Genomic DNA, 26,078 nt, shown 5'->3' with positions numbered 1-26,078 from the left:
TTTTTCTCAAACCAGTAGCGCCTCTGCATGCAAATTTTGTAAATAACGCAACATAGGCGCATAGGCGCAAGTGTCGCCAGTTTAACAACGTGCTTTGTAAACCGCAATATCTCAAGATTTGTTATAGTAGTTTTATTGATACAATCAACAATATTTGAAGCCTACCTCCGTAGTCTCGTAAATAAAATATTTTTGGTGAGTAAGATTCAAAATCGTTGTAATTAAATTCATTGAACATTTCGTCATCGTCATAGAGCTTAGAAACTTGTAAATTTTAGGTTATTCACGCCGCTTTTCGAATTATGCTTCTCAAATATCGTCTTTTACAGCTCTTTTGAATTTTACTATTATTGAACAATTTTCAAAATTTGCAACAAGATGCATTTTATTATTATTAAATTTCAATCCAAATAGTTTTTCAATAACCAAAGGATATTTTTCTTATCTAATTTATTACTTTTATATTTTATTGGTCATACACGAATCAATTTTTTGTTTTTGAAATTTATTAACGATCACACGTAATTGAAAATCCATTGTTATAATATAAATTCATTCCATACATTTCTTTCATCAATATTATGTCAAATATGTAATAATTATTGCAGTAATCTAAAAAATGTCATTCCGAGGACGTGGTGGCGGAGGTGGATTTGGTAGAGGCGGCGGAGGAGGAGGCGGCCGTGGCGGTTTTGGAGGAAGAGGGGGAGGAGGTTTTCGTGGTGGACGAGGTGGTGGTGGAGGTGATCGTAGAGGGTAAGTTTTTCCCTCACTTGGTAGTACACAAAAAGTAAAATTTGTTAGAAAAACTACATGATGTTGAATGATTGGATTCAGATACGATCAAGGACCTCCTGAAACAGTGACTCAGCTCTGCCACTTTGAGTGGAGCGTACAAAACGATTTAGTAGCGAAAGTTGATATCGAAGATGTGCCCTACTTTAATGCTCCAATTTATACTGAAAACAAACAGCAAATCGGTAAAATTGATGAAATTTTTGGCAACATAAGAGACTACTATGTTTCCATAAAGCTTTCGGAAAACCTAAAGTCCTCGAGTTTCGAAAAAAATGCTAAAGTAAGTATTAATCGTTTTTCAACCCAGTTTTTAATTACAGTTTAAAGCTTACAGAATTATAAATACATATAAACTACTTTGAGTAGTTAAAAAAAAGCGAAAAAACATCTCAACAAATTTATCGTTTATAATAGATTCATATATCCGAATTGAAACATAATTATTCAAATACACCCTAACCATTGACTGCCTTTATTTCTCACTTGCAATCTAATTGTCGATATTTTTCTTTTCATCTACTAGCTTTACATAGACCCTGCAAAGCTTTTACCGTTGCAAAGGTTTTTGCCAAAAGCGCCGGGTTCTGAAAAACGAGGAGGACGTGGCGGCGGACGAGGAGGTGGCAGAGGAGGAGGTGGACGAGGTGGTCGAGGTGGATTTGGTAGCGGAAATGGATTCAGAGGGGGTCGAGGAGGAGGCGGTCGAGGTTTCGGTCGAGGAGGCGGCGGAGGTGGTTTCGGCCGTGGGGGCGGAGGTGGCAGAGGGCGAGGACGAGGTCGTTGGTAAAGGAGATCTAACCATCTACAAATCCAATAAATTTTTACAAAAAGATTTTACGTTTAATGTACGAAACCGAGTCTTAGTTGAATGGAGGGAAAATAATGATAAAGGAAAACTACGACAAAAATATACCAATATAATTCCACTGAAAATAAATGAAATTATTTTTCTATTGGAAGTACAAGGAATAATTTTCAGAAGCAAAAATTCATGTTTACGTTTGTCTTTCTGTTACAATCATCAAACGATTTATCTCAATTTCATACTTCATCAAATTTTATATGTTTCCCAAGTTCCTTTTCTGCCTTCTTCAACAATTTATCACGACCACGTTGTTTGACACGATCCTTTTTACCAAGTTTCTCTTCACGATCCTGCGACATTTTATCCCAGTAGGCTTTTTCCTCAGCTCCGTCAATGATGCAGAGAGTTCTTTTTTCGTTGTATTTCTCGACAAATGTCTTGGCCGACTCGGCAGTGTCGCAACGTACGAAAGCTTCGCTCGAACCTTCGTGAACGTCGATGTACTTGACTGCTGTGTCGCTTCGCAATTCCAACTGTAAATAGGAAAGTTAGTTACTCAGATTGTTACCTCGCCTCGCGGTATTTATAAGCGTTGAATAAAAATATTATACTGACTTTAAAGTTCTTCGGATTGGAACACGGTTCCTCTAACTCAATTTTAACGATAACACCTGGAGTGAAAACGAATTTCGGAGTTGAAACTTCGGACTTTTCCTTCGTACTTTTCTTCTCGACTTCTTCACCTTCGATTCTATTCGAACTACCCCACTGATTCCAACGAGCTTTGTGAAGATGCTGCTTCAATTGTTTCATCTTGTTTCTTTGCAATTGTAAATATTTGTTTCTCAGTTGTTTCCAATCTCTCTTTGCCATTATTTGCAAGCCCAGATCTGCCGCGTCCATCTGTTCGCCTCTACTTCGACGTTTTCTCTTTCGTTTTTTCTTTCTTTCTTTCCCTTCCGTAATTTTCTCTTTTTCTTCGTCATCTTGCGAAACGCAGCTCGTAGATTGAGCAGCGTCTGATTTTTCACTGTCTTTCTCCTTTTGCTTATCTTCTTTGTTAGATTTCCCTTCGGAGGCGTCGATTCGAGCCTTTTTTGAACTTGATTCATCCTCTTCAGAAATATCTTCACTCACACCCTTTCGTTTTTGGGAAATGGTCGCTTCCGTGTTCTCAAGTGATGATTCTTCCATTGGAGTTGCTTCGCTTGATGGATTGTCGTCTGTGAAAGTTGTGATACTTAGGAGCTCGTTTGGTGCTGTGTGAGACGGCAATGTGCAGTGTTTCTCTTCAAAAGCCTGTAAAATTGTAATCTAAAGAATCAACATATTCATTTCATACGCTGAAAAACAAATCATCCGATTGCCTGGGAATTCTCTCAAAAACAGTAAAATTATTTCAGATCTTTTACAAACCACAAAATCTTAATACTTTTATGGAATAAATGATGGGCATGAACCATAAAAAAGTATAAATTCATGTTTACCTTAAGACACTCATTCGCTCCCTCTACTTTATCAAATTCCACAAACGCGAATCCCTTAATTTTACTCGTGTTTTTATATCGGGGAATGGATATGTAAGCGATGGGACCATATTTTGAGAACAAGCTAGTGAGCCATTCATGAGTAGCATCAGGTGGCAAACCCTGAACGTAAACTGTGCAAGCTTCGCAATTTTCTCTAGGATTTATTGGCGTTGTGCGACATACTTTTGTCCCGTCTTCCGACAAGGAAAGAATTGTTGAGTTTTTAATGGCTTTTGCTACTCTGTTTACATCGTCTGTTAATATGCGAATTTTGTTGAAACGCAGAAACACATCCAAATCCACATCTGTAGGATGATAAATTCAATAAATTATTAAATAAGAATATTTTTGTACTTTCATTCTATCCATGCTAAACTTTAAGCTGATTGAAAGCTAATATTTTTACTTCAATAGCTTTGACAAATGTGAATCTATGTTTGCCAATATTTTTACTTTATATAATGTCTTTTTCTAGATAATTATAAAACAATTCTTCATGCGGAGTTAAAATTTTTTTGGTTATGTTTTCCCTCAAAGTTATTCAATTGAAAAGTATACTCACATGGATCAGATTTGATAAGTGTTCCCAAAAATCTGTCTTTGCTGAGATTTGCATCGCTGAAGTAAAATTCCATTTGTTTCAGAATAAGCGCATGGAGAGCTTTTTTTCTCAAACGTGGTTTTCCTCTCACATTGTTTCCTTGATTATGCATTTCTTGACATGGTTGCTGTAGAGAATTATGCATTTGTGGAACTGGGATTGATTCCGATACCAATCCCAAGTCTGATTCTTGCTCCTCAGTGACCATTTAAACCAACTTCTTTGCCTGATAATATATCGATCGATCTATTTGTATAATTGAATAAGAATTTAGTTTATGAGAATTGGGGTGAAGGTAGACGTAATAATACGAGCAAAAGGTACAACACGAGACATTGAAAACAGTGAAATAAAGAAATCTTTTTCTCTAATTTTATATACCAAACGGTTGAATGGGATTCAAGGGGTTGTGTACTTTTCTGCAAAAACTTCAAATACTCCAAACTCCTGTTATTCAATATTCAAATAACATGTTTAGGTTTCGTTGAAATTGTACCGGCAGCGGACGACCCGCTCCATGAAAATCTACAAAAACTATGTGTATCTGGAGTCAAAGTAATGAATGTCAACGACGAAGGAATTATTCAGTGGCGACATCAAACAGCCGCGGAGGTAATTTACTTATCGACGGAAGTTTTCAAACGACACTAGCGCCATTTTTTATTATATTGGCACTTAGTGGCCGTTGTAAAACAGTTTATCGACGATTGCAACTTCATGGGAGATATTTTTTAACCCTTAATCATTTTAAGGAGGGTGGATCACGAAATCAAAATAATCAGAATTTGATAAAATTTGGTGATAACATTCTTCGGCATCTTGTGTACAAATACAATTTTTTTCAAATTTTTTTACCACATGGTTATCGCATAATTGAGCGTTAAATCGAAGTTCTTATGCACGAGATGTATAACTGTATATATGTAAACTCCATGCTTATACACGTGAACTTTAGTGTTCAATTACTCGAGAACTATGTGGTAGAAAAATCTAAAAAAATTTACATCCTCTTATATATTTTTAAAGAATATATTTACCAAATTTTATGAAATTCTTATCATTTTGAAATTCTTAATATTTTTAACGTGGTTTAGCATGGCAACACTGTATTGTCGCGATCCACCCTCCTTAACCCTTCGAGTGCACACTTATTGCGTCATCCATATGCTTATGGGGTCAAAACGACCCAGTGTGCACTTTAAGGGTGCTTTAAGGGGCTTAAAGTGCACACTGGGTCGTTTTGACCCCATAAGCATATGGATGACGCAATAAGTGTGCACTCGAAGGGTTAAAATGATTTTTTTTTTAAATCATCAACCTCTCAACGATTTGACCACCAAGAGATTTATGAAAATAAGAATGAATTTCAGCGACATGGGAGGATAACGATTACACAGTGAGATATGTAAAAAACAAACCAAATCTTGGTATATACGTGTTGTCTTATGCAACTGCCAAAACATCCTGCTATTTTGAACGTTTTAATTCTTACAATAGTACATTTATTTTTTCTTTATCGAATCGAGGGATAAACTTCCGTTTAGCCCATACCTCCGATTGATCTGAAATTTGGTATATCGAATATGGTATACTTAATTAAACATAAGTATACCAAATTCCAAATCAATCGGAGTTATGGGCTAAACGGAAGTTTATTTCGCCTAGTCCGGTTCGTGGAACAACGACCTTGACAACTAATCACGTATCAGTGATAAAATGATGGAAACACACACGGTTATCAATAAGAGTTGACTGCATATGAAACCAGCGGCGTCAGCGATATGATTATAACGATTTTTGGCGACACTCAAACGTGACAATAACTTTCAAGTTCATAATAATAATAACAACAGCAGCAGCTCAAAGGACGCACCGGCTAACTGATTAATCATACACAATGAGATATAGAAATTCAATGAATTGTATAAACATTAGCTGACCATGAATATAATATCCACGTGTTGGGAAGATTAGAATTGTTTTGTTTTGGCATCGTCTAGCAGGCTTCACGAGAGAACGAAGTTGCTGGCGCGCACTGCTAGCGCCCTCCAAATGTCCTATGGTTGCCACACCCAATTTTTTGCTTCCTATCCACGCGTTTTCTAATTATTAACTTACGCATGAACGCCGATAGTACCAAGCACACAAAAGCGAGTGCTCTCCGTGAACAAAAAACCCCACTCACGAAAATGCTTTCCAAAAATAAGAGGAAGTTCGAAAAAAATTAGTTTTGAAAATATTACTTTGCGGTGCACGTGTGGTGTATATTGTTACGATTCAAGGCCGTACTCTGTTGTTCACGCGACTCTTTGTTTCTCGAAAAAATAATTTTATCGCAAATCTCTCAGTACGCGATGGATAAAAACTCATGAATCATGGTTTTGGGTAAATTCTTTGGAAAAAACGTGTCGAAATAGGTTTTGGGAATTTCTGGCAAAGTCGACGAATACGAAGCCAACTTAGACTCTCGAATTTCCACGTTTTCGGATTTTTTATCTCATTTTCCAGACTCTTCTAGAAAACGCGGCGGCGCATGTAACTAAATTTTTCCTTTGTGTTTAGTCAATTTTGCAAATTCATCGGCATTGCGGATGAAAAATTAAAAAGCACCTAGCCCCCCGATGACCCCTGCGGATTCTATATAAAGTAGGCAACCGGGTCCTACGGACCCACATCCCCGGACGAACCAAGCGTTTTTAGAAGGCAGATCAACCCGTCTCAAGAAATTCTGTTCGAAGAAGCACTTTGAACGGATCACGAAATAGGTATATATAATTTGATATATCTAGTTGAATAAAATAAATTAAATGGGATTGGAAAACATCGATGAAATTTATAAGTGACGATTGCCAAAAACAATGATGATTTTTTTCTTCGCGAATTACAACATCGAAATTGTAATAGAAAAATTAAAAAACTCTACAATTATCGAAATAATGTAATATTATTAGAAAATTATTTTAAACTAATACTTGGAAAATGAAACATAGACTACATTTACACGGCGCTCTTTTTTCGATTTAGTTATATCAATAATAAAGACGTACAAAATACATATATATATAAATATTCCCGTCTGTATATAAAAAAACAGAATAAAAGCGCCGTGTAATCGTAGTCATAGATTGAGAAAATGTTCAATTAATCAATAAATAGGAAATATTAGTTTATTATTATTGTTTTATAAATCAATGATAAAAAATGAGATTTTTAAAATCGTTAAAAGTTCGTATACTGAAATTTTTTTTGCATATACTTTATCCGTCATATTCCGTCATCTTCGCATGTGTTCCATAAAATACGGATTTTTATTCCTAACTAAATGCGAGAATAAGAAAAACGAGTTTTCCCAATTTCTCACCTTTCGATTAGAAGAATGTTTTTTCCGATTTTTTATTTTTTTGAATTGAAAAAATGTTTGTGTTATTTTAATATATTTATCGGCAAATGAATAAATATTTCACTCAATATTTCTCGTTTTTCGGTCAGTCGCCGCGGTAATACAAATTTTTTAGTTTCGATGATTTTTCGGGTCGTTAAAAATCCTTTGTCTCGAAATTTTGTAATTTTTCGTGAAATCGAACTTTTTCAAGGAATTTTAGTGCTTTTTTTTACAAATTTTCCAACAAATATACTAATTGCAATCTCTGCCGTTCGTTACAGAAAATGGCATCCAGAATTCAATTGAATGAAAGCAATTGCCAGGTGGCGTATTGTTACGCTATATTAGATCACCGCACCAATGGTCTAGCGATCCAAAGACTAGCAGTAAAACTTCAAGGTGAACAAAATGTTGTTTCATTTGCGTACCGATATTCCCCAGCAGGTGGAGCGCAGCAGCGGGGACGAATAAGAAGTCACCTTATAAAAGTCCTCCAACTTTTCATGTCGCAGCCGAAGCCAATTTTGCTCGTTTTCAATTCTTTAAGTTCTCCCTTTTTGCCCGTACACCGAATGATCTTACAAAGTGACATGGTGGATATGTTTTATGGTGTTATTGCGGCTTTTACGAATGCTTATCCGATTTCAATGAGAAATATCGGACGGCAAAAAAGATTCGAAGAATTCAACGTACCTGCTCTGTTACGAGAGGTGATGGGACAGAAACCTACGCAACGACGTTTCAACGTGGAAGCAAGTGTGAGGGCTCTGGAAAGCGTTGTAACCAGTTTGACAGAGACATCCGAGCTTATCGTAAATAGCGAGTATTATACAGAAGTTATTCTACGCGGATTGAACCCTCAACAACTTCGAAGAATAAAGGAAAAATTTCGAAAATTAATTTCCAATCTAATTGACAATTTTTTCGAAAAGTTGGTACGACCAAATCTTTCATATCACGATGTGATGAGAATTTTTCAACGGGACGGCTTAAGAGGAATCGAAGAATTATGTCAGCGCATCGATGTACCGGTCAGTATTTCCCGACCGGGGTTGATGTCGCTACGTTGGTGTATATTGCGGGGCCAGCAATACGACATAGAACATCCATTCGACATAAAGGAAGATTGATCTCCCGGAGCCGCGGGTAATGCCCGTTTTCTCCAACGTTAATCTGAGTTTAAACTAGGTTCATCCTATCTCGAAGCTATATGAAAAAAATTGAACTGAGTTTGAACCGCGTCGGAGAAAACGGCCATAAGAGAAATAAATAATCGGCGATTATTCGATAATCTTTGAGAAAAAAAAATAATGGTGAAATAAATATTCAAATATTAATATTGAAAAATATTAGAATGCAACAAATACTGTAACAGCTCGAGCGATAAATTTTCCCTTATGTCGGTCCACCGCGTCTGCCTAATAATTGTAATCGCTTTTTACAGGCCATAAATATAGCGTTCTAAATAAAGTTAATATTTTTCAATTTTTTATAAAAGTTATTAACCTGAAAAACCTACCTTATCAACGTATGATAAATAATTTATGGGTATATAGAAATATTGTGCCGTGCGAATCGTATGCGAGCAACGGTATCGACTATAAGATGGTAGAAAATCCTGTACCATCGCGCTACTGACCCCAGCACGTATCGAGATCTACCGTCACATTTTTGTACTTTTGCATTTGTATCCTTCCTATATACTAATTATATATATATTTATATGTTTCTCCGAAAGACGAGTACATAAAAATAATAATTCAATGCTGCTTATCAAATTATTGGGTTTCTGTCCACGTGATCGAGATCATCGTCCTGGGGTTCCAGGTAAGTGAAATTTTAGTGGTTGAAAAAATGACAAAGCTTCAAATATGAGTAAGTGGGCTTGGGCGAGAGAGCGATATAGGGATCTGGAGAAGTTTTTTGGTTTCCCGGTATACAAAGGCGCGCGCGCATCTACACGGATACAGATAAGAATTGAAGCATTTACATTAGCCAGACAGGCACTTATCTTATCCGAGGACACTTAAATTAGTCATGAAAATGTGTAAAATATAAATTCTCTGTATAATACACGATAGCTAAATCGTTTGACGAATGTTTGAAATAAAAATTGTGCACTATACCTTTCGAGTTCATCATAGATCGTGATTATTATTTGCTTGAAAATATAATAAGTTCGTGTCGCAGACCGTGGCTTTAGGCAATGGAGACTGAGAGACATAAACAAGTTTCGAGTGTCAACACAATACGATGAGGTAAATTAGCTGATAGGTTTTGTGATTTATTTTTTGGTATATACAACTCGCTTAGTTACCAGTTCCGACAGGTAAATGAAAATCTATTACTGTTAGAATTATTGTATCCACTCACGACACGTATATGACTAATGTGTATGCAGTACGTGACATATGTGTGCTGCGTATGCACATGGATATGTATACAGGACATATTTAATGGTATTTAATGTTCGACGAAGGTTAAAAAGCTCTTGCAATGAGTTTTGATCTATATACATATATTTCTCCTTGAGCCATTGCTCGGACATACGCGTATACTCGCCAACGTGAACAAAACAATTAGTTTTGTGTAGAGTTCAAAGATATTCTGTATATTATTGACACGTTTCTTTTTTTGTCAGTATTTGATTTATTTCCCTCCTTCACGGAAATTCGACGCAACGACGTGCTCGCATCTATAATATCAGCTGTCCCATGTTGACAGTATTTTTCACAAAAATTTTTGTTTTCTTTTCGATAATAAATTTTCAGACACGAAATCGTCTTCTCAATCGAAATTCGATGAGAGCTCTGCTTTTGAAGTCGTTGATAATGTTTTATAGCCTCGGAACTCTGAGTAATGCAGATCAACCTATTTTAATCGAAAGAAATTGAAAAATGGATTCCTTTCATCAATATTAACCTACAAATCGTTTTACGCAAAATTCCGTTGTAAAGCGTAGCAAATCGATCTGAAAAGTCGTAAAAGTATCGTCTTTGATTCTTTCATTTTTTGTTGAAGAAAAAATAATATTTTTTTCATCCAAGATTTATAGATTTTTATGTTAACGAATTCTCAGGTGTTACATTGATTCCAATGGAGAACAAAGCAAATTGTTCTATACAAAAAAAACGGATCATCGTGGAGTCTAGCCGATGCAGCTGACTCTGCAGAGTGGATTCATTTGTTATTATGTGAAAGTCGAGCAGTGATTAATATTACTAGCAAAATAGAGAAACAAAGAGGTAAAAAAAGTTGAGAAACATGGGGTCGATAGCGCTGGAGGAATACGAGCTCATGAAAGACTCGAAATACAGAGTGTGAGTGTTTTCACATTTGTTGATTCTGTTACGGTGTTGCATGTATCCAATGTTCAGTAAAAATTAATGTCAAAAATTTTTATCTGTGGTTAAATACAATCAGCTAAGTATCGATTATGATACTCAATCGACTCGTGTGTCCTGAGAGAACATTCATTAGCGATTCTTTTGACAGCTGATTCAATATGTTGTTGAAATTTTTGATATTTCAAAAAATCAAAAACCTGATGCTTGAATGAAGATAGTTGCATAAAGTATTGGAGCTTCTAGCTCCGATGATGCAAACTGGCACATTCACATAATTACAACAGTATGCTGCAACAGCATTCATGCTGAAGTTACTTGTATAGTGTATGTTGAACAAGTCATTGAAGCGCTGTCACATTGATCTTCTCAATGCTGCCAAAATCATTAAGTAGGAAGAAGCAAAACAGAGTTTCTGAACATTCTGGACTCGTGCAACCCTTTAGTTGTCAACTTTTGTAGAGCATGGAATAAATTTTTTTTTTAAAGTTATGTGTCTGCGGTGGACAAAGCACTGAAGAATTTTGAGTACACAAGCGAATGGGCAGATTTGATTGCTGCTTTGGGCAAACTCAATAAAGTTCTGTTGAGTCATTTGAAATTTCCGGTCATACCAAGACGCATAAAAATTTCTAAAAGATTGGCCCAATGTATGCATCCTGCTCTGCCATCCGGTGTTCACTTGAAGGCACTGGAAACGTATGATGTCATTTTCAAATGTATGGGCACAAATAGATTGAGCCACGAACTTTTCATCTACAGCGCTGGTGAGTTATTTTTTTCATAATTTTTCAAAAATTCTGTACTCCATGTTATGATCGGAAATTTTTTTTCTATCCAAGGTCTTTTTCCTCTTCTTGGCCATGCTGCGATGAATGTCAGGCCAACTTTGCTGACAGTGTATGAAACTCATTTCGTACCGCTTGGCGAACGCCTCAGGCCAGGATTGAGCGGCTTTCTTAGTGGAGTTTTACCTGGGCTAGAAGAAGGTTCAGATCATTTTGAAAGGTAGGTCAAGGAAAATATATACTCATTAACTCTTAGGATATATTTTAGATTATTCGTTCTATTGGAGATAATTATTTGACATCAAATTAATTGTTTTTTCTGTTATGTAGAACAAATTCTCTTTTGGAAAAAGTATGCGACGGTGTCGGTCCTGCACATTTCTATGCATGTCTGTGGGACTGTTTAGCTTCAAATTCAGGAATAAGACTGCCTGCTATATCATTTGTATTGGCTCATTTTAACAAAAAACTGCCCATGGAAAATCAATTGTACATCATGGGTACAAACGTTAACATTATGGTACGTTGTATTAATATTATTATTACTGTTATCATTGGTAAGAATAATATCTAAAAGGGTAGACAGTGTGTGACTAAGGCTCAGTTACGTTTCAGTTGAAAATACACTGATAAGATAAGGGAAGATTTTGCTTCAATTAAAACAGATAAGTCACCAAGATTAATCAATATCGTTATAGTTTAAAAATATATCGATATCAGTTATCTTGTAGATTATCGTGAAATTTGCTGTATCGAAAGTTTGAGCCAATCATAAAAATGATGGCTGCCCAAAATTGATTAGAAGGGTTATTTTAATTGAAAATTTTGTGAAATGCTTTTTCATTTTTTGTTTTTGTGATTTGATCCTCTTTTGATTCTTAGAAAAGATGTGAAAAATTTTGCTCGAATTGCCCGACCCAAAGAGTTGAAAATAAAAAACGAAAACGATACTAGAAAAAAATACATTTTCAGCGTTAAAATTGCAGAAGTTCTGAATTCTGATTAATCGTTTTCTTTGATTAAAATAATAAGGTTGCCGCCTTATGCGCTGGTGTCCAAGACAATTCTGTCCTCGTGCAAAGGAGCGCTTTGGATTTGTTGTTAGTTGGTTTTCCAGTACACAACAGTCAGCTTGGGTACGACGATATGGTTTCGCTTCTTACAGCCGCTTTGGTCACGATACTCCGTCGCGACATGAGTTTAAACAGGTGAAAATGTTGTAAAGATTGATACAAAGAATCAACGTTTTTTTATTCTTCAAAACAACCGGAACAAAGAACAATGATTTTTTTTTTATTTACAGGAGATTATTCGCTTGGCTCCTCGGCACCGAAGTAAACTTGTCCATTTTGAAGAAAAAAGCTAATCCAGCTGAGGCCGAAGCGTCAGCAACGTATTTCGATATGTATTCGAAAAACATGCTTATCCAAGCGATCAAAACTATTTTAAGAAATATTTGCGAAGAAAGTCCACAGGATTTGAAGCCTTACAGAATATTGGTCTCGCTGTTGGACAAACCCGACATTGGACCTGTCATTCTCGACGATATTCTGTACGAAGTTTTTAGGCAAGTATCTTTCAACAATCGACATTTTCATATCTCTATAAAAGTATTTAGATGGGTCAAGACTTCCTTCAATCGCTGTAAGAATTGAAGCATTTGTGTTTATGACCGGAAGTACAGTTGGGTGATGCTACTCTTGTAGTTTTTTCTTCAGTTTCAAAACATTTAAAAAATCAGTCCAGAAAGTTTCAAATGTTGAAGGAGATTCATCCTCCAAGAAATAGCTGGTTAATAACTTTACCGGGTGACTTTCCAGGACTCTTTACAATGCCTGTTCGGGCACGGAGAAGCCTTTGAAGTCCCACGAAGTCGTTAAATCCGCGAATCTTCTATTCTCCACTCTGGATCCGTCGTACGTTTGGGTCCACTGCGGTTATCTCTTAGAGAAGGCTTGTCAGTCCCGAGTGAGCGGTGACTCAGCGATATCTGCTGACACGTCGATCGGTCCGGTTGGTAAAGGGATGCCAAATTTGATGGAAGTGTGCACGTTAACGGAATTCCTGTTGGAAACTGTTTCACTCGATGCGTTCGTGGATACACCGTGCGAGCATCTCCCAGGACTTTTCTACGAAATAATAAACAAACTCTCCAGCAGGCTGGAAGTCCTGTCGCCAATTGAGATATCGACGAGTCTCAATTTGTGCGGTAAAATATTGTCGAAAGTGCAGCCAACGGTGATAACTCAAGTGGATAAACCGAGCAGCGAGCTGGAAGGAAAAAACGACATTGGATCGGGTTTAACGACGGCGATAACAACTGGGACGACAAATGTCACTGATGGAGATCTCGTTCCAGTGATCCCGTTAGAAAAGAGCCAGTCGGACAGTAAATTAAACAAGCAACAAGCATCGAACGGTTCTTTCGTCGAGCGTAGCCCGAGTCCTAGACGACGAGCAAATTCTGGAGGTGCCCCAAAGAAGAGCGAAAAAAAGTCGAGAAAAAAATCGAGCAAGAGCGTTTCAAGATTAAACGAAGTGACTCAAGACGTTCGAACGAACTCGGTCAACATCGCTGTCGTTGTCAGCACTGATGAAACTAGGCATAAAAGCGTCGACGATTCATCTGTCGAGTACAAGGACAGAGTTCTCGATACTTCGGTCACAGGGTCTCTTTATTTATCGAATAATTTGTCACCCATGAGTCCCATGGGTTCTACGGGCTCGCTTAGCCGTGAGGCTTCCCCGGGTCTGCAGGCTCAGCACACAATGCTCGAGAAATGTTTGCGCCAGTACAAATCATTTTATGTCAAATTAGTAAGCGAAAGAATCCTCGGTAGTGATATGACGCCGAACGAAATGTTCGAAGCGCTCGTAATTCCGTGCCCGAAGGAGAGCATCGACGAGAGAACGAGGCAATTGGAATCTCTACTCAATTCCAGGCTCAGTCTCGAAGATTCCGGATATTTTAATCAGGATTTGTCAACTAATTTCGAGGCAAAACCTTATCCCGACGTTATCAACAATCTTTACGTATATTCCATCGTACAAAGCAATTGGGAAAGCGTTTTGAAAATCGCATCAACTTTGCTCGTGGAACTCTCCACGTTTCCAACTTATTTTATACCTGGTGATGGTAGTTTCAACGACACCGAAGAACCCAGAAAGAAAGTCGTTCTTCCTGATTGGCTCAAGGTTCTCGTAGTTTGTTCCTGTTGGCTGGGCAAACAACCTTCCTTGCAGGTCACCAGCATTGCAACTCTGCTAGATCTCATTGCACTTTCGAAAGCTCACAGCGACGTTGAATCTCATCCTAAGAGTGGCGAAGGCATTACTACCGTTGTCATGGTACCACTGTTGAAAGAGTGGCATGTTTCTTATCTTAAACAGTACACCAATGTCTTTCAGGTGAGATATTTCGTGGGGAATTTCACAATAATTTATTCTCATTTCAACTAACTCTCGAGCCTCGAGAAGTAGAAAAAATATTTCAAAAATTTTCTTCTCTTTTTATTCACAATGAAAATTTCCCTTTTCCAGGCACTGGCTCATTCGCTCTGGCATCATCTTGGCGAACTTCCGGCCCACAAATATCGCATGCGGTGTGTCGAACTCGTACACGAGTTGCATCACGCGTTACACGATACTTGCGACGCGGTCGAGGATGTTATGGGCTCTGCGTTGACGAGTTCCAGTCCTGAAAAGCGAGTCGAAGCTTTCAATCGCTTTGCCACTCTCTGGCATCTTGGCCGTGAAATTGAAACGAATCCCCGACTTCGAGGCTGTCTCAGAATTTTTGACAAGTACGTATAAATTTCCTGTTTCACATCTCGAACATTTCGAGAATAATGAAAATTTTCGGGTCGTACACAGATCGTTGCTGAAGATGTTGGACAACCTCCAGTTGCCGGATAATTCGCCCCTGAAGTTGCAAGCCCAGTCCTGGTTGTTGCATTCTCTAGTCCGTGGAGATTTGGCCCGAGTAGTTGATCCGGTGTTAACGATGTTGTTGGATCCGTCGACGTGTCGAATGAGCGTTTTGCACGTTAGTATACAGCACAGTAATACAGTATTGACGAAGGAGGACGCGATCGAGGAGAGATCCGAGGTTCAGGATGAGACCGAGGGAGCTGCGAAGATTTATGCCATAAGCTCAGTTGACGGAAACGTGATCTATCACGTGAGTGATAGCGCGGACGACGACAAGAAAGGTCGCAAAGGAAAAAAGAAAAAGAAGCCAATAAACCCGGTGAAAGTGAAGAGAATATTCGCAGTGACGACACTCGCGACAGGTGACAACGGGAATCAATATGTAACGGAGAGAAATCAATTTATGAAGGAGCTCGAAGTGCCACCGAGTATTTCCGGAAATCGTAACATTTCGGTCTTTGTTAATCCGCTTTCCAGCAACTGTAACGCTAATTCGACCGATTCGTTGACCGAACCCGACGACCTTCCGTCGAGTCTCAAAAAAACAAGTTTGCCCCCAGCGGAGTTGTTGAAAAATGCAACTCGTTTCAAAAAACCTGCTTTCGAGAAAGGCTCCACTGGGAGCTTCGACGAGAGTCTCTTCGAATCGGCTAATTCCAGTCGCGCCAAAGATAAGAATGACTCGAAAAAACTCAATAAAGAGCTTGGATCGTCTCTCGATTCTATTACCAATAGTCTTGACTCTAGCAGCCCTGAAAATGCTAATAAAAGTCTCAACTCAAAGTCAAAAGAGCGGAAAGAGAGCAACGCCGTAATAGGCACCTGTTTGATCCCTGGAGGCTCTCGAGAAATCGCTGGTACTCTTCTGAAAGGCAGGTATCTCAGTACCAACGAATTTTCGTCCCCTGTCTACGGGGATATGCAAGAAGTAATGGGAAATTTTGACGCGGCAAACGGTGTTCCTAGCTGGACAATGGGCGACGAAGACGGTGAACTCGATCTCAGCACGACAGCTGAAGAATATTTTAGCAATTCCAGTGGCATCAGCGTCGTTGAAGAAGTTTTAAACGAAGTTGTTGATAAAGTATTGGAAATGTGCGACTACGTCGAGCCAACCAAAGCTGTAAGTTATTTTCAATAGTGGCTTTTGCTTCAACGTACATTCAATCTCACTCAACAGTTTTCGTTTTCATTCTAGAGGGCTGTATACCGATTCCCTTCTATTTTTTGTAGACAAATAAAAATGATCAATAACGATGCGAGTTCTAATATTTATTTCTTTGCAGAGTGATGAATCTGTGCAATTGGATAGTGGGGTGAAAAGGAATTCTGGTGTCGGCGTACACAATCTTCATTCGCATATGCTTCTATATTGCGGCGTATACGATTCGACGAGAACTCTATACGCTTTGAGAACGCTGCGTAGCGAGCTCGTAACAAATACGCGAATGTTTTTGTGCTCGGCAGCAACGACCGGAGCTGCTAATTCGAGCAAAAATACAGCACTCCTGACTCTCCTGGCACGTCACAGAAAAAGCGTTTTGGGACGAAATTTTTATGGTGATGTTGCCAGTACTAAATTCATGGCAACGTACAGGAGCAGCATGTATCTCGAAGTTCTCATCGTCGTGTGCCTTTATTTGGTTCGAAGCTATTATCCCAATTTAGGACAAATGAGACTGACCCAGGAAGAGATTGCTGGAAACAGACAAGTTAGTTTCATTCTTTTTCGATGTTGTGACACTCGAATCCACAATTTCGTTATCAACCGTTTTATAAAAGTAATGATTCAAGAGATAAAATTAGTATTCATTGAAATATTTCAATTCATTCTAATTTATTTTGAACTTCTTTAGACGTGTCAATGGTTTTTGATAATCTCATTTGTTTTTCTTATCTCCGAAGGTACAACTCGCAAGTGCAGAACTTTTGACTCTAATATTCTCCGAGCTTATTGCGATCGTGCGTGACTCCGGCAAAGGTTTCAGTTGTTACATTGTTGATTTGTTGACGAAGTGCAAAGTGCAAAAGATAGCGCTTCATTGTCTCGTTTCGAGCGTACTGAATATGAAAAACGCACAAAAAGAAAACGAGGATGTATCGACGTTCACAGAAGAAATAGTACTTTTCAATGATCCTGTTTCGGATAACGATGTGAACAAATGTAAATATCGTGCTAGCGATCATACGGAAGCTTTCCAAATTCAGCTGTTAAGGTATATTCTAGATTTTTAAAATATTACTTTCGACAAGCAATCAATTTTATTAGGAGAATCATTATCGTTGATATGTACGCAGGCTACTCTTGGCACTGATAATGCTCGAGTATCAATGTGGGGCCCAAAAAGGCGACGAAACTGTTCCCTCGACGACGACACCAGCGACTCCTACTACTCCTACACGATCGATGACGAATCTCACTGGTAATAGTCTCGAATATGTTTCCGCTGCTCCGATTCCCCAGCAGCCAATGTTTCTCGCGAGTATTCTCAGTGCGTTACAATTGGTAAGGATTAATTGCATTATTTGAGGAGAGCTGAATTGTTTTCTTCTCGATCAGGATTCTTGAATATTTACTTCCTTATTTATTACAATATCAGTGTTCTCGAATTTGTTTCGATATTAAAATGCGATTACAGGATCACATGCGACATTTGCACCAACACTGGACGACGCTCGTTACTTCGAGCCTTCCATACATGGGAGTGTCTTTGACGCAAGTTGTCACTTCGGTGATCCATCAATTGTGCTCCAACATTGAACATCTCGCTTCGTATTATGTTAACGATGAAGCAACTTTGCGGGACATGAGCAACGTCGAATGCTGTTTACCAGCTGATTACACAGTCACCCATCTCGAAGCTCTCACTTTTTTGTTGCAATATTGTTTGCTCGACACGGCCCAACAAATTGGATTCTCGTTTAATCAACCCTTCAGCGGCGCTATACAAACTGGCATTCCCGGAGCTAACCCAGGACAAATATTTAACAATCTCATTCACGTTTTTACTCCGAGTCCATTGTCACCGGTAAAATTGAGAAAAATTCACCTCATTTTTTCATTTAATATTTTTTCTTTCTGATGCTGATCTTTTCCTCTAATCCTTTAGGAATTGTCCGCTGTCAAAGACAAGATCGTTATAAGCGAACAACATTTGCATGCGAGAAGAACTGCGTTGAGCCATTTACCTAGAATAATTGCTTCGCTCTCGGCTCTCTGGCAAGCTGTTTTGATCAGCAAAGACAAGTATATTTTACTAACATTCATTTTCAGTTATTCGTTGTTGCGATAAAAACAAAATTCGTAAAGTAAACACTTAAGTTTTAAAAGAGTGGGTTTTCGATGCTGATTGCTTATTTATTTAATGACTTTTTCGGTATTTTTATTTCTAATAATAATGATGTTTTAGTTTAATGAGTTCGAATAATTGTTACAGTGAACAGGCAAGTTGCGTCGTTGGCAGTCCGAAAGTGGTGAAGCATCAACTTTTGGAGCTTCTGTCACCAATTTCGTTTCATCACGGAGTCAATTTTCTCGCGGCTGTTGCTGTAGCGTGGCACGAAAGGCGACAGCCTGCGGCGAACCCGAAAAAGGTTCGCGTTCCTTCAAAAGTTAATGAAAAAAATCTAAAACTTTGCATTTTTCTGAATTCACTCGTTTTTCGTACATTGGATTTCAGGTTTTACCGGAAGCTTGTCCGAATCAGCAAGTAATGGTGGATTTGGTGAGCGCAATACGCGTTATGCCAATCGATACTCTAGTCCAGACTGTTAACCACGTGATAAAAACTCCGCCACCGACACACGGCGTAAAACAAGATTTTTCTCTGGAAGTTTCGGTCCTCGAGTTACTCTACGTTTACATGCAGAGCAACACTTCCCAATCTCTCGTCGAGTCCTGGGCTTCGCTTCTCGGTCTTTTGAAAGATGGTCTCTCCCTGACCGCACCTGCACAATTCTTATTGTTGGCGATATTGAATGAATATGTTCAGAAATGTCCACCCATGTTGGAAAAAAAAGACATCAGGGATCTGCAGGACATTACTGCAAAGGTAATGTTCTATCAGTTTTTCAATTTTGTTTTCGTTTGAACATTTACAATAAGCCAATGAATAATTAAGGAAACTGGGGGAATAGATAGTTGGTGAAATTGAGGGAAAACTCTGTTGTGAAACGCCAAAGAAGTTTTAGTTTTTTTATATGTCTGAGATTAATAATCAATTATATGATTAAAGGCATCAATTTTTCGTCGACTGAATAACCGAATGATGAATTTGTGAACGTTTCAGTTGATAGAATCATGCTCACAAATAGCTGGAGCTTGTTTGGAACAAACTACTTGGCTCAGAAGAAATTTGGCTGTGCGTGAAGATGTTTTGGACGTTAGTGAAGGATCGACGGAAGGTGAATCGAAAAAATTTGTTCCCCAATAATTTTTCGTTCAATCTGAATGTGAATGATTGTCTTTTTCAACGTTCGTTGTGTTTCAGTGAGTCCTGGAACGCCACCGAATTCTGCGTTCAGCGTACAGGCCCAAGCAGTTTTGGCCGAAATATTAGCCCCTCTGCTCGACGTTAGTTACGGCTCTCAAGAAAAAGAGAGGGTCGTAACGTTACTCACAAATCTCATGTACAACGTTACACCGTATCTTAAAAATCATACGTGAGCTATTGGCCGTTTTTTCCTTTTCACACTCATACACTCTTTACTTTTTATTTCCAATTCAACCATTCAGTAAACTAAACATTGCATAAATGAACTCTGAAATTTCAGCGTTCGTTTGGCTATGGGGAAGCAATCGTATTACATCAATTTACTATGATTTCAGAACAAAAAACATTGCGTCATTTACTGCCTGCTCGCAATTATTGAGCTCGTTGTCGAGTTACCAATACACGAGAAAAGCCTGGCGAAAGGACGTTCTCGATCTGTTACTCGATCCTGCCTTTTTTCAAATGACACCAGCATGTTTGCCATATTGGAGGACCATTATTGATAATCTCATGACACATGACAATACTACCTTCCGCGATCTTATGAGTAAGCATTATCTCTCCAATTGATCGTATTTTGAAATCCACATTCTAGGGGATAATTCATAATTCATTCCGACTAAATAAATTCATTGATTCGTGACAGATCGGGTGTCGATCGCTCAGAGCAGTGGCATCAGTATATTTTCGTCCAAAGAACAAGAATACGAGCAGAGAGCTCAGCTCCTCAAAAGACTCGCTTTTGTTATATTCTGCAGTGAAATGGATCAGTATCACAAATATATGCCGGAAATTCAAGGTAATTTTTTGGTAAATAGGAATCAAGAATACGATTTCGAAGTCAGTTCATCGTTCGAATTTTCATTCTACGGTTTTTTCTTTCTTTAGTTGTATATAAATTTTTGAACATGAGCTGTTCGCGCATAACAATTAGATTGAGAAATTCTTCGATCAATATTTGGCTTGGTGGCAAAATCAATGATTATTTCTGTCGTTTCAGAACGTTTGGCCGACAGTCTTCGATTACCTCAAGTAATACCATCGATCCAAGCACAAGTATTTTTCTGCTTCCGTGTGTTATTGTTGCGAATATCACCCCAACATGCGACTTCACTTTGGCCGGTGATTGTCAGTGAATTGGTTCAAGTATTTCTGCACATTGAACAGGAGCTTAGCACAGATTCGGAAGAATTCAGGTACCAAGAACGTTGTTTCTACGTCCTTAAAAACCTGTCAAATGTCCTAGGTGTGGAGTTTTTTCTGGGTAACATGGCCTAACATTCAGAATAAACGAGCTTCTGTACTAACAATGAAAAAGTTTTGTACCGTCCACAAATATTAATCTTCAAGCTTTTCGTTTTTTTTTATCAATACAAAATTTCCGCTCCTCGAATCACGACAAAGCTTTTTCAAAAGACCGCTAACATCGTTTTTCTTGAACTACAATTTCTCTCTACTGACTACTAATAAAAAAACAAAACAACTTTTATTGGCTTAATTCGTCAGAAAAAAGACGATTCGAGGGAAAAAAATCGTCCGTAGTTATTCTGTTATTCCTAACTAACGCGGATGAATACCTAATCATGTGATGTTTTGTTTTCGCTCTGTTTTGGCATCCGTGATTTGGTGGAATTTTTGGTGCCGTCAAAAAAAATGATTTGATTGGTGTGGTGGTTTGGGGGATTGGCAGTCGTCAGAGCAGGTAATTGATGATCATTTTTACAGGTTCTGTGCTTTTATTTTCATATAGTTGCGCGCTTCACTCTTTATTTATCATCAGTTATTGCGAATCAATAGTGGTTCTTCAATTTTTCATGCCATTCTTGTGTTCTTCACTCGCTCGAAATTTCTCGCGACGTCATACGTGGGTTTCTCCCCAAGCAAATTTATAAGTTCATCATTTAAATATAAACATTCTTCGTAAGCTTGGGTTCTTAACAAATTTTCAAGCAAAAATATTTTCTTTCATTTTATTTGATTTTTTATATGACAATGAAATGATGGCCATTTTCTTTGAACAGCTCGCACATAAAACTTTTGTCAGCGTTGGATTCGTCATGGGCTGTTAACGCGAGTAACGGATTACAAGCTCACGGTCATCCGCACTGGCTTCAACTGGAACTGACCGCTGCCAAATTGCTCGACTTGGCTTTGTTGTTACCAGCCCACCGATTGCCCCAATTTCAAATGTAATACTCAACGAAAAATCAACCTTCAGCACATGATTTTCTCACGTTTGTACAACCAAAATATATTGATAAACTTTATCTTTTGATCTCAGGTATCGATGGGCTTTTGTTGGGGATGCAGCAGCCGCTGGAACTGAGAACAACAATCTCTCGTCGGATTTTGTTCCTCATATCACAAGAATCGCAAAACTCATGGATCTTAAGGTGAATTTATGAATTTATTCAACGATTAATCGCACCATGTCATTCGACCAAAATTTTTACTTTTCCACAACTGAGAACCTGTCCAGTACGACGAAAATCTTTAAATCTGTAAGATTTAGAGATTGTCGGAAGCAATTCTGTAAAGTTATTGTACTTTACTTTGAACAGAAAGCTTCTGACTGAGAGTCATGGGTTTTTTTTTGATTCATGAAATCGATTTGACGATACTTTCATAGTTTACGTAAAAACATTGGAAACAATATTTTTCGGAATTGCGCGATTCATCATTGAATTATATAAACAAGGGAATTTGAAAATTTTCGATTTATTTTTCATAAATTGAGTAATCTTTGGTGCGATGTTCGCAGTGCTCGGGCAATATGCAACTTTTGGTTTTCTCATCGAAAACATAATCTTCTTTGCACTCGCAGCCATTTTTGCACGGTGTGAAACAATCGACGACATTGGGATGTTGACAAGTGAATTGGCAAACGCAATTAGTCCAAACTGATTTTTCGTCACATTGTTGAAATCCTCGTGCACTCATGAAATCAAGTTCATCGTAGTCGTAGCCAGGAATCCGATGTTTCGTATAACGATAGATTTTCTCTTGTCTTTTGTATAAATCTCTCTCACGTTCGCTTGGTATCCGGAACTTTTCGTTGGCTATTTCATTTTCGAAGACTCGATCGAGGTCTTCAATCCCGGAATTCCAGGAATCTCGAGCATTCGCAGCATCCTCGAGATCCGAAATGATGTAAAAATCATCAGGCCCCGTTGCTTGGTAATTTTCATTCGCGCTGCGTTCGTAAGTCGTTGGAATTGTTTCGTAAAACTCGAAATTGTTGTAGTCCGAGTCGTCGTTGTACTCTGAAACGAAAAAAAAAAAAAAAAAAACACTTCAATTTTTCGAAGTGAACAAGTTCGACGTAAACGATAAAGTTTGATGAATTTCTCATTTTTAATGCGTCGTGAGACTCAATTTACTATATATTTTTTAAAGCGTCTTCGTAACTCGGGTCATCATGGTAATCAATGTCAATTAGCGACAATTAAACTGTCCATGGTCGGAACGTTGAACTATTGGACCCTGCACACATTTTGTACTCCGGACGATAATTTCTTAACATTATTTTCATAATCGAATATCTCCTTCAACGGAATATTCGCAAATAACAATATTAATAAATATTTAATAGAGAATTTTCTCACAGGAAGTCGAAAAATAATTGAGCCACCGGAACTGAGACGAATAACTACAATATGGAAATAAAAATTGCAATTTATGCTGAAAATACTCACGCGCGAGAGTAAACGTGAAGAGTAAAAGGAAGAGATGAAACACGTGTGCAGCCATGGTTCTGGTTGATTTTAAACTAACGGACCGATATGGATTGGAAGAGTGATCTACGCGCACTGTCAACCGTTACCGACTGATTGGCATTGTATAGGATCCTCACTCGCGATTATGAACTCTCTTTTTCTCTCTTTTCTTCTTTCTCTCTTCTGAGGAACGAGATTAAATCTTTTTATCTTCGTGTTGTTCTTCTTTTATGAATTTTTAACAATTATTCGTTCTCCGGAAGCGAACTACTGGTCGTTGCTTCGTTAGCATCGATGCCTCGCTCTATTTATTTCGCGAGCTCTTTGCTGCTCATTCGAGTCACAGGCCAATCGTTGCAATAATCGAGTTTAATTAGCATACATTTTTCGACGTTCATTTTTATTATTCTATAGTTGGATAAAATTGCTTGAAATTACGACGAAATAAATGTTCAACACTTCGGACAAGAGAGCTGTGATTCGAACTTAGCTTTTCGAAATTCTGTCACGCCGTTACGCGATCATATAATTTTGTATACATTATTGTCTCTCGCAAGATTTCCGATACGCTCTTCGTCGCAGAAGTTGAACGATTTCCCACGCCAACCTACGGCACGTTGCTATAAATAACGCACTAGGAGATTCCCGGTTGGACTCGATCCAAACATCTTTCCGCTGAAAAAAAAAGTCTCTTTTTTTCATGTCACGCAAATTTATTTAAAGTTCTCTTCTTCTCGTATTCGTAGGATATAAAATTTCACATTTTTTTCTAGCCTTTAAGTACAAAATTTCTGTCACTTGAAATTCGCAAGTGAAATGTGAAGAAATTTTTTGGAACTCTAGCCAAAATCGTGTCTTACTTTGTAAATATTAATTTGTTGAAATGCTTTCAGTATCCGGAAAATCCAACGGTATCAGTACGTCCGGGGGAGCTGCTTTTGACGTCGAATAAAATTCGCTCGATCCAGGATCTTCATCATTTCTTCACGACTCTCAGTCGAAAAACAAAGAATGATTCACAGGCGCCGTTGAACTTGACACAATTGGAAACCGTTATTGAACAAGACTTCCTCGAAACAATGCCGACAGTTCCAGCAAGATAGTAGGAGAAGAATTATACCGGCACCGGTTTGGCCTTCGTATAGATGTTCCACATTGCAATTTGTATTTCGTGCAATATCATGGATACTCGGACTGTTTGATCGACCTCTTACCCAACGTTTTTTTTTTCTTTCTTTTTAAAATTATTATTAATCCTATTTATTGCCTGATTATTGATAAAGTACGAGAAACGTGCGATAGTTTGGTAGAGCAGAGAAAAGTATATTTAATAATGAAATTGAAAAGTGATTGGATAAGAAGAGAGATTTATTGATTGAACGGAGGAGACGCGTTAGTTTGTATGGGGTCGTGTCGATCCCCTGATCCTATTTTCACGCATCGAGCTTCGTACACGTGTATTCTTCTCACTCGGTTGTGAAACAAGTAAATCGTCGATAAAAATCGGTTCTCGATGTTCACACGATTATCTCGTTCGATCGTGATATTATAAATAGTTTAGTTATTTGTATATTGATTATTTATACATAGTGATGTAACGATATGGATCATGATGCGAGAAATTCTCTATTTTCGTTGCGATTCGTCGAATTGCTGTATCCCGAACAATTTGTTATTTGAGTTTTGTACAACAATATTTATTTTTTTTTTTCCTTTTCTTCATTATATTGTCATGTTTTTTTTTTTTCAACCAAATTTTTCTCACGATCCATGGAAAACAAAATCTAATGCTAAGATTGATCCCCGATTGTGAGATGATTCATTAGAAACAATCGATTTATTTTTAACGAAGAGTATTTATCGAATGGAGATTGTAACATGTGAAATATTTTTATACACGCCGCGAGCACTGTAGATTTGGATCGGAAAGCTTTGAAGATTTAAAGAAGGTCAACAGTGAATATTGCTCCCGAGGGGTAAAGAGTGAACATTACTCGCACCATATTATGTCCTTAACGGTTCAAACGAATAATAATTATTGAATGATTCAAGATGAGCGTTTTTTATTTTAATTATGAATTGTCAACGATATTATTATTCGTTCGTGTACAGTGTTGTTTGCCCTTGAACGAACCATTCCCCAGTTCTAACATTTTTCTACGTAGACGTTAAATATGCATAAGAATTATAGATATGAAAATGGAAAAAACAAAACAAAAGAAACTTACGAGTTTATGCACTACACGGATAATGCGTTTTTTATCATAAGAATATATATATATGTATACGAGTAAGAAATTGATTGAATTGTTTTAGAAAATGTTACTTGTGGAGAAAAATTGCATTTACAACGTTTGGGCGATATAGTTAAATAGGAAAAAAGCAAACAAAATATTGAATTCCAGAGTATTTTCAATTCTGATGAAGTATTTCAAAAATACAATTTGATTTATTTTCCTCAAATCTTGGAATGTATTCCTTGCGGTAGGAGGGGATCGCATTGGAGGATTTTTTTTTTTTTTTTATTAAAAATTCATTGTTATCATTCCTGTACAATATGCTTTTTAAAACCTTAATCAAATGATATTTTTTTCCTGATCCCTCGTGTATTTGATGTACGTCGAGGAGGATTTTTTGGTGCTGCAGAATTCTCTTTGAAAATAAAAAGCGTATTCGAAATTTTTATCACGAA

General features: G+C 37.8%; 4 protein-coding genes across 12 annotated transcripts; 2 read left to right on the top strand and 2 right to left on the bottom strand.

The window, feature by feature from the left end:
* Positions 1-57: 57 nt before the first annotated feature.
* Positions 58-1,757, top strand: Gar1 (Gar1 ribonucleoprotein). The gene is made up of 4 exons (XM_043430606.1): positions 58-195; positions 609-756; positions 838-1,078; positions 1,322-1,757. Exons 2-4 carry the CDS (start codon positions 620-622, stop codon positions 1,583-1,585), a joined length of 642 nt encoding a protein of 213 aa, XP_043286541.1. The 5' UTR covers positions 58-195; positions 609-619; the 3' UTR covers positions 1,586-1,757.
* Larp7 (La related protein 7) lies at positions 1,720-9,373 on the bottom strand. Of its 6 annotated transcripts, none has more exons than XM_043430600.1 (5): positions 9,242-9,373; positions 3,695-3,979; positions 3,091-3,437; positions 2,219-2,902; positions 1,720-2,136 (listed from the first exon to the last, which is right to left on the bottom strand). In XM_043430600.1, the coding sequence occupies exons 2-5, from the start codon at positions 3,939-3,941 to the stop codon at positions 1,840-1,842; spliced, it is 1,575 nt and encodes a 524-aa protein (XP_043286535.1). In that variant the 5' UTR covers positions 3,942-3,979; positions 9,242-9,373; the 3' UTR covers positions 1,720-1,839. The 6 variants fall into 6 exon arrangements, with proteins under 6 accessions (XP_043286535.1, XP_043286536.1, XP_043286534.1 ...); XM_043430601.1 differs by having other exon boundaries at positions 3,695-3,959; positions 9,242-9,370; XM_043430599.1 differs by lacking the exon at positions 9,242-9,373 and adding an exon at positions 4,149-4,283.
* Positions 8,741-26,078, top strand: LOC122417240 (protein dopey-1 homolog). Of its 4 annotated transcripts, none has more exons than XM_043430591.1 (26): positions 8,741-8,942; positions 10,195-10,435; positions 10,949-11,226; positions 11,302-11,467; positions 11,578-11,767; positions 12,280-12,455; positions 12,551-12,814; positions 13,068-14,655; positions 14,788-15,050; positions 15,121-16,300; positions 16,464-16,889; positions 17,083-17,393; positions 17,476-17,683; positions 17,817-18,206; positions 18,288-18,424; positions 18,615-18,771; positions 18,858-19,229; positions 19,467-19,581; positions 19,668-19,839; positions 20,006-20,217; positions 20,317-20,469; positions 20,671-20,866; positions 21,361-21,372; positions 21,692-21,859; positions 21,952-22,063; positions 24,280-26,078. In XM_043430591.1, the coding sequence occupies exons 2-26, from the start codon at positions 10,380-10,382 to the stop codon at positions 24,487-24,489; spliced, it is 7,512 nt and encodes a 2,503-aa protein (XP_043286526.1). In that variant the 5' UTR covers positions 8,741-8,942; positions 10,195-10,379; the 3' UTR covers positions 24,490-26,078. The 4 variants fall into 4 exon arrangements, with proteins under 4 accessions (XP_043286526.1, XP_043286524.1, XP_043286527.1 ...); XM_043430589.1 differs by lacking the exon at positions 8,741-8,942 and adding an exon at positions 9,242-9,373; XM_043430590.1 differs by lacking the exon at positions 8,741-8,942 and adding an exon at positions 9,666-10,102.
* Positions 22,373-24,053, bottom strand: LOC122417250 (uncharacterized). Its single transcript, XM_043430608.1, has 2 exons — positions 23,366-24,053; positions 22,373-22,933 (listed from the first exon to the last, which is right to left on the bottom strand). The coding sequence occupies exons 1-2, from the start codon at positions 23,418-23,420 to the stop codon at positions 22,389-22,391; spliced, it is 600 nt and encodes a 199-aa protein (XP_043286543.1). The 5' UTR covers positions 23,421-24,053; the 3' UTR covers positions 22,373-22,388.

Source organism: Venturia canescens, chromosome 10 (genome assembly GCF_019457755.1).
Source record: "Venturia canescens isolate UGA chromosome 10, ASM1945775v1, whole genome shotgun sequence".
Lineage (NCBI taxonomy): Eukaryota > Metazoa > Arthropoda > Insecta > Hymenoptera > Ichneumonidae > Venturia > Venturia canescens.
Note: the sequence above shows the minus strand (reverse complement) of the source record. Positions and strands in the feature narration are given on the sequence as shown.